The sequence below is a fragment of the Cajanus cajan genome, chromosome 6 (genome assembly GCF_000230855.2).
Source record: "Cajanus cajan strain Asha chromosome 6, NIPB_CcT2T_4, whole genome shotgun sequence".
Lineage (NCBI taxonomy): Eukaryota > Viridiplantae > Streptophyta > Magnoliopsida > Fabales > Fabaceae > Cajanus > Cajanus cajan.
Genome location: NC_138522.1, coordinates 50,695,634 through 50,704,386, shown reverse-complemented (window position 1 = coordinate 50,704,386; position 8,753 = coordinate 50,695,634). Strand labels below are relative to the sequence as shown.

Below are 8,753 nucleotides of genomic sequence, written 5' to 3'. Positions count from 1 at the left end.
TCCAAAAACATTGATAATTTATATACAAGTACAAAGATCTCAATTTCATCATGACTTATAAAATAAAATAAAAAAATATCATTACTAAATCAAAGATTTCATATTTATAATTAAAATTTTAAAATATATATAGATTTGCATAAAAAAGATAAAATCTTGAAAATCAAACACTCATATTATATATATATATATATATATATATATATATATATAGAGAGAGAGAGAGAGAGAGAGAGATTCATTTAATTTACAAGTAAATCTATTTAAACTCACTTCATTCAATAATTTATGTTTTACATCAAATTTTAACAATTCAATCATTGTATTTAAAATTATTTATACATAAATCAAGTTTACAAATTTAAAAAAATTTAAAAATTATTTAATATTTTATTTTATTAATTCAAATCAAGATATAAAATATTTTCATGATTATTCATCAATTTAAGATAATAAAACCAAATATCATATAATTTTTAATTTTTAAAACATTCATATACTTAATTTATGCATTAAAAATTTTAAATTTAATAGTTAATTTATTATAATACATAAATTATTAAATAAAATAAATATAGATAAACTTACTTTTAAAATAAATGAATCTCTTCTTTATATATATAAAGAGAAGGGTTCAAACGACATCGGTGTAACTTTTACTAAGTGTTACACCACTCAATAACTTTATATTAAATATGAATTTTGTAAATTCAACCGTTAGATTGAAAGTTCTTTACTCCTAGATATATACAAAATTTTATATTAATTCAAGATGATTTGATACTTCATTCTTATAAAACAAAATTAACATAATATATTCATTTCAAAATACACTAAAATATGAACACTTTAATTATCTTCAAGTTGTTTGTTCAATTTTAACAAAATTTGATATATACGTATAAAGTGATTACAAAATTCTCAATTAATAGAAAGTTATTAAATGATATAATACTTAGTAAAAATTATACCAATGTCGTTTCAACCTTTTTCATTCTTCACTAGGTTTTAAATAACCTTCTTTATTCTTCACTAGGTTTTTAAATAACACGTCTAAGTATATCTTTCTAAAATGAAAACAGAATCACGACTCACGAGACATTTCGTAGAAGAGATTTTGGTTCACTGTCGACACTGACCCTTGAAGTGAAAGAGGACCTGCACAAAATGCGGTCAAGTTGGGTGAACCGACCAACAAACCCTATTCTCTAACCAGGCTTTTCATATATTTTAAGGAACATGTTAGGTTAACCGTTAACCTTTTCGTGTGACATTGTTGTGGGCTATACCTCCAAACAAACACTGCCCAACATTTAGACCAGCCACGTTGGTCTCATCTCATGATTTGGCCCCACAGAAGAACAAAACAATGAGCTCCTTCCTTCTGATTGTGCCTTGTCATATGTCTGATTCCTCCTCCTCGTTTCCCCTTTTCATAATGACATGTCATTTTAAAAAACTAGTGTGTCATACAAAGAAGCTACAACATTATACACCCAACATCGGGAAAAGCTAAACATAGTTCACACATGGAAGAGCAACATCATTATGAATTAGTTTGCTTAATTATCCTTGTCCCCTTCAGGGATCTGAGCTAACGCTAATGTTTGTCCTGGTGGTGGTGCATGCGAAGGATTAAAGTCCTTTGACTCCCTTGCATAAAGACGATGTCTTCGCTCTCTGCCATACACGATCCAGAAGATCAAGGAGAACATGACAGCAAAAGAGACCATTACCAATCCAATATAGATCCATCTACTATAACGCCGTAAATCAGGACAATGGTCGCTGGATATATCGCTTAAAGTTTCTCGAACAAACGTGCAATCTTGAAGCTCAATCAGGGACGGGGCGTAATTATACAATGCGTTGCCCACGTTTATTCCAGCAGATATTTGGTTAAAGAAGGTAGGGGTTAGACGCCCCTGGGTCATGCATATCTCAGATGGTGAAACCTGGCACACAAAATTCCCATACACCTGCATCACACACAAACTACTATTAACACAAACTATGTTTTGAGTGAGTAGAATAGAAATTCAACTTAGATCATGAAACCATGAGTCTTTCTCTTTTAACTAATCAAGTTTAGCAATAAACAAGAAAATAAAAAATAAAATGAATCAATTTTTGTTTCGATTAATTAAAATCAACTTCCATCTCAATCCTCTCTTTCTTCTCCTTTAGTTCAAGTTTTGACATACAACTGTATTAAATACTCCGAGAAAGCTTTGCCGTTAATACACTTGAACAAGATTGTTTTCCAATGAAGAATATTTGTTTAAAAAAAAACAAAATCCTCTCCCTCGTTTCGGGTAAGTGTTGAATCATGAATGTATTTTTTCATTTAATACTTTCCTTTTATAAAATAGGAGGAAAATTTGTAGGAAGACATATTATTCTGTGGAGAAATTAAATGAGAAGACTTTCATATTGAAATACATACATTAATTTTAACTTGCACAAAAGTTTATTTTATTTTATTTTTATGTTGTTTTCTTATGAGTACTTTTATCCCAACATAATCTTAATCATTTTAGTTAGTCTTAACACGACAAAACATGTTTGGTTTCACATTTTGGATGTGATTTTTCACATCTCAGATATGATTTTCAAAAGCTGCATTGTATAGTAATAGCTTTCGCATTCCAAACTTTTCTTTCCTTGTCAAGGAGTTTTCAAACAAGCTATGCTTGATAAGGTTTAATTAATGTACCTGTGTTGCATTGCTTAGGGTCACTTCACCAGCATCACATTGCCTATCTGTCATATCAGGATGGAAGGGATTGCAGAGGAGCGGCATCAAGGGACCAGATTGGTTATAGTAGAGTGGAGTGAAATTGGGGGCGAAATTTAAGTTGGAGACATTGGTGATAACTTGGTTGACCAAATTGACTAGTTCAGAAGTCACTTCTTTGCTCCGTGACAGTGTTTCTTGAGAAGTGGCGTTGTCCAAACAGGGAAGAATATCGTCCATAGCTGTATGTGCAGTGGGATACTGGATCCACTCATTCACAGCCACACAACTGTCTGCTGTCGCACTAGCAAAACAAAATGAAAAGATATTAGCGCCACACTCAATGGCAAATTCCACGTCTAAATAAATAAATAAAAAGAAATTATAAACATCGGACTTGGTAAAATATTATAAGGTGAGAAATGAGAGTTAGACCACGACCACAACGTCAAGTTTAACATAATTTATCCGAGAGATTTATGACGGACCTGTAAAATTCAAATTTCAAGGCTGGAGGACATGTTAGACCAGAACCTCAAGTTTAACATAATTTTTCCAAGTTATTTCTGAAGAATCCTTCAAATTCAAGGCTCTAGAAGGCAAAGTACTACACATTCTATGGGCATGATTGAATAATAGTACTACATAAGGCAAAGTAGTAATAACAATGTGATTATTCATACAAGATCATAAATCCTTGCTTCCACATTGGTTAGCGAACTGTAGCCATCTGCTATTAGTTAGTTACTTTTCACATGCAAGCTTTCATAAGGAAGCTGCATTGTATAGTAAAAACTTGTGAGAAGTGATCAATTTCAGATTAAGATAAAAGATTCTCAGTGAAGGAGCTTGTCAAGTTTTAAATGCAATCTTGGATAAGCTCCTGCACCAAGAATCAATTTCATTGTAGCGATGGTGGTAGAGCTCCAAGAAAAGAGCTCTGATATCATATGATAACGATAAACTTGAGAGAGAAAATTACAAGAAAAATGAGCGATGTGCTCTCAATATAAAATTGATCACTTGTCAAACGTTTTAACTATACAATACAGCTTGGATATGAAGCTTATTTGAAAACTAACTAACTAATAACAGCTGGCTAAAAAAGGGCAAAAAAATAGCTGAAAAAATAACTCGCTTAATAGTATTAAAATATATGGCAAAACCATCGAATATATTTTGACTATTTTAGGGGAAAGGGAGTGGGAACTTACTTATGGAGAACAAGGAACAAGCCACATAATATAAGGGTGCCAGTAACAAGAACCCATCCTGCGATTACCAAGCTGCAATTATTCATGCCAAAGTGTTTAATGAGAAAGTATAATGAAAACCGGAGTTATGTTTACAAGCAAAGAATCGCAAATATATAACATTAGGTGGCACATAGGATATGTTACTTACATATACACAAGGAGCTGTATGCCAAAAATTGAGAATACTGCAGTAACAAGTCATAAAAAAAAATTAATACCATAGCAAGTAACAACTTCTGTATCAAAATTGGGGCATTGAAGGGACTCACAAAATCCAAGAAATGTCAAGACTAGCATTACGGCAGCTATTATGATTAGTGCCAGCCTCCTGTATCAGTGTCACGTTCATGTTATTTTTTCTTGTCATTTTCATGTTATTATTGAGGAGAAAATCAATAAAAAAACAAATATCTGGAGGGAAAAAAATTATAATCAATCATTACGCAGAATCTAAGAGATCTCGTATGTTGTCTGAATTCTCCTTTGTCTTATCAGCAAGTGTGCCCGCAGAGTTATTGATATTTGTTTCTGCCTCATCAATATCAGTTTGAACATTAGTGGGGAGAAAAACTCGATCAATTCCAACCTGCTTAGCTTGAGCAAGATAATCTGACACATTCCTAAGCTTATCCACAGTAGAATCAGCTTGATTTACCACATACTGCAATGTTGACGTCATGCTATGATGAAAACTTCCTTGGCCAATGTAGAGAACTGCACATCCAATCCTGTTAACACAGAAAGGTGCAATTTGTAATCCAGGTACAAGTAAACCTGAAACCAGCAAAACAGAAGAAGAGAGAGAGATGTGTACATTGCTGTAAATGTGAATAATATCAGGAGAATAAGGGAAAGGGCATAGCATGTTGGCGAATAACCATAAGGCTCTCTTTTACGACAGAAGTAACAAACAGTGATGATCAATAAGCACAAGCCAAAGCCCAAGAACCAGACAGCTGCAATACTAAACACTGGAACTGCAGTATATGCCACAGACTGCATTCAATACAAAAACTGTAAGCGGACTTTGTATTTTGGAATTCAATATTGCAGAGCTAACCAAACAGCTTAAAAGACATGAAATTGACAAATAATAAAACATAACAACAGAAATCACCAGTCAGAAATGAGCAATCTTCACCCAAACTGCAATCTATGCAGGCCAGATCAAATTCAAACAATCAAATTTGCAGCGTAGTTTAAGTACCTATTTTTCCCCATGAATAACACACTATGCTAGCTTGATGCTTCATCCAATAAAACTATGTTTTTAGTCTTGTAAATAAGACAATGTTGGTTTTGGTCCCTCTGCCTCATATAAATGATTTTCTTTTAGTCCCTTATTTATAGATTTATAGAAATGTGTTATATGCTATCCTTATTCGAGACAATGTTTAGTGAAAAATAAGGACAACATCTGACTCATTTTTATAGAGGATGGACTAAAGGAAAATGATTTTGTCTTTTAGGGACTAAAAATAAACATTGTCTAACTTATAGGAGAGAAAAACGTATTTAACCCTAAAAAAATAACAAGTCATGTGATCATATGACACATATAAATATTAATTTTTTTTAAGATTACATGCAGGGGAATATTTAAATGAATTTTTAACAGCGCCCAACTAGACGCTCACATTTTACTCAAAGCTGCACATTAGTCAGGTATTTATACATGGACAACACTACAAAACTAGAGTTCCAACCACCACCCAGATAGAACTCGAATTTCAGTTAAAGAGCATCACCAAAAACATTTAACATACAGCACCTAGGTTTTATCCTATATATTGGGGCAACATTGGAATTATTCCATATACTTCCAAAGACAATTCCACACTTCATAATTTTGGCAAAAAATCTAAAATATTAGCCGAAAATTGGTGACGGCAGTCCCAGAATGAGAGTGTAAGCCCAAATTTTGAAACTTAACAGCGACATATAGTGGTTAGCACACTATAAAACCATTACAGTACAGCAGAAAAGAGTAACGGTTTGAAGAGCTTAGCTTACAGCCCAATAATGGCTGTCACTGATATTCCATCCATAAATGTACTTATTGAAGCCATTGAGAGGGTCTTTTCTATGTGTTCTCTCTGCAGCTAAGGGAAGAGCTGAGTTCTCGAACGGAGCAGCGGCATATGCAATCAACCGGGAAAAGCGCACATCCTTTCCTTCATTTTCTTGTCCTGTAAAACACAAAAGATACAAAGGGTCTTTTGTTCATGCTTTCTAGTGAAACATGTTCAAGAGTGAGAGAGTAGCCACAATAATATGAAACATTGCCCTGCTTTGTCATAGTGCTGACTTTTTGTCCCCCACTGAACTAGAGTGGTGAAAAAATATGACAAGGTTTGTTCAAATTAGAGGCGTGTTTGGGTTCCGCCCAAACAGTGAATGAGAGAGAAAGGAGTGAGTGAAATACCTGAGGCTTGGAGTGACAAGAGAAAGGAAGTGGAGAAGAAAAATGTGAGCAGAAAACAAAAATGCAGTGGCCTGTAACTTAACATTATGTGAGAGCGAGGAACATGAAGTTAGTTGAGTGAGAGAGAAAGAGGGGTGTGTTCCTGTGTTCTTCACTCACACTGTGTCACTGGCAAATGCAATCTCTGTCCCACACAGGAGAGAGAGAAGAAAGAGTTAAACGTTGGAAAATAATATCGGGTTTGGGAGACCGCCCAGTCGCACTGCAAATTAACCTCGTTAATGCCCCACCATTACCAAATGCCGGGAAAATAATAATCAAAATATATTATATTAAATAATTTTATTGGAGCCTACTAGAATTACTGAGATTAATAAAGTTCAGGTCACTTACTGTATCCAAAATTAAACTCAACTATTAATTTAGGCTAAACAATTTTTATTCCAGACAACTGTCATTAGATAATTCTAATTACTATTTAAGTTCTGAGGATTAAACGAGTATAACCTAAATTCCTTTGAAGTCAGAGAGTCCCTCTAATACAAGTTTCATTTTCTAGGATCAATTTATGGAGTATCGTTACAATCCTTCTAAATAATATTAGATCTTATTATCATTAGATTCATAAATATTAAATAATATTAATGATTATTAGTGTATTTATTGTGCAAATTACAATACTTTATCTTTAATTACTTATAAGAAACAAATCAACATTGAATTGAAATTAGTTGAACAATTTAGTCAGTTACTCAACTCTTTAAACTCGAATATTAAAGTGTAAAAAGTTTATGTAATCCATCAACTCAATTGACACGAAATTAAAATGGTACACAATCTTTCTTACTCAAATACTAAATTATGAAAAGTTTATTTAGTAAGACAATTCAATAAATAAAAAACTAGTATAATACAATTTCAAATCAATTCATTTTCACAATAGTCAACTTTAAGTTAGTGTCCCACATTCATGGAACAAAACCACAAAAGTTTAAATCTTTGTAATGCTTTAAGTATTTATCTTAAATAAAATTAACTTCAAACGATTGAAAAGAAAATATTGATATTAATCATATATTTATACTATTAATAAAGATGATATATTTTTTTTGCTTAAATATGCTTTTAGTCCCTCAAATTTAAGACAAATTTATTTTTAGTCCCTCAAATTTAAAATTGTTGTTTTTAGTCCCTATAATTTTTAAAAATCTTGTTTTAGTCCCTTAGGTTACCAATAACATATTTGAAAGTGACTAATTAAGACAATTATGCAATATTAATCAAATTTAATGTGATATTTTCACTAATAAAAATACCAATAGGTAGATTTTATACAATAATATTTGATAAATTTCTTAACAAAATTTGAATATAAGGATTAAAATAAGATTTTTTGAAATTACAGGACTAAAAATAATAATTTTAAATTTGAGGGACCAAAAACAAATTTACCTTAAATTTGAGGGACTAAAAATATATTTAAATCTATATTTTTTTATGTTCACTTTTTTTTAACTATTTTATTTTCATATCCTTCAAAATATTTTTTTATTTAAATTTTATTATTCTCTCTAATTAATTGTCCAAAGTCACAAACTTAAAGTTATTTATAATATTTTTTAAAAATTTCATAAATATTTATAGATATATATTTGTAAAATTTACAAGTAGCTACCTGACAAATATTTGTTCAAATATTAAATGGGTATAGAGCAAATTTTTTTCTTACAAACAAATATGAGTACCCTATTACTTATTCTCATTAGATTCATTTTCATCCCTAATAAGGATTTCTTGATGTCTCCATCCACAACCCATAAATGAAGAGGAAAAGGCAAAAATACCCTCTTTATATAAAATTTAATTTTTCAGTCCTTTTTTCTTCTTTCCCGTTGGATGAGAAAGAAACCGAACTCACTATTCACGCACAAAAAGAAAATTATGCTCATTATTTTTAGTTATGATTAAGTATTGGTAATGGTGTTGATATAAGAAAATGGCATTATTGAAATAGAAATATGAACTTTAAAATTAAGGAGGTAAATAAGTTGTTGAACAAATAAAAGCTTAGTGCACCCCATTAGTGTCAATGAAAACAATCCTAAAACATTGAATCACGCGTAGTGTAAGGTAATAGTAAATATTAAAGTTTTTCAAAACTCACAAACATGTCATTTTTTACCCAAGAGTCGAACGAAAAGTAATAATCACGTTATATGTATGTATTGTATTCAGTAATATATATATTTTTGTTTATATAATTTTAAAAATTAATTTATACTTAAAAAATAATTAATGAAGGATAATTATAATTTGAGAGGCGGGTGATTTCCCA

The 8,753-nt window shown here is 31.3% G+C and overlaps 1 protein-coding gene across 1 annotated transcript; it reads right to left on the bottom strand.

The window, feature by feature from the left end:
- Window positions 1-1,101: 1,101 nt before the first annotated feature.
- On the bottom strand, window positions 1,102-6,665 carry LOC109795855 (uncharacterized). Its single transcript, XM_020355413.3, has 9 exons — window positions 6,419-6,665; window positions 6,007-6,182; window positions 4,808-4,989; window positions 4,437-4,721; window positions 4,263-4,321; window positions 4,142-4,178; window positions 3,952-4,023; window positions 2,717-3,041; window positions 1,102-1,979 (listed from the first exon to the last, which is right to left on the bottom strand). The coding sequence occupies exons 1-9, from the start codon at window positions 6,501-6,503 to the stop codon at window positions 1,563-1,565; spliced, it is 1,638 nt and encodes a 545-aa protein (XP_020211002.1). The 5' UTR covers window positions 6,504-6,665; the 3' UTR covers window positions 1,102-1,562.
- Window positions 6,666-8,753: the final 2,088 nt, after the last annotated feature.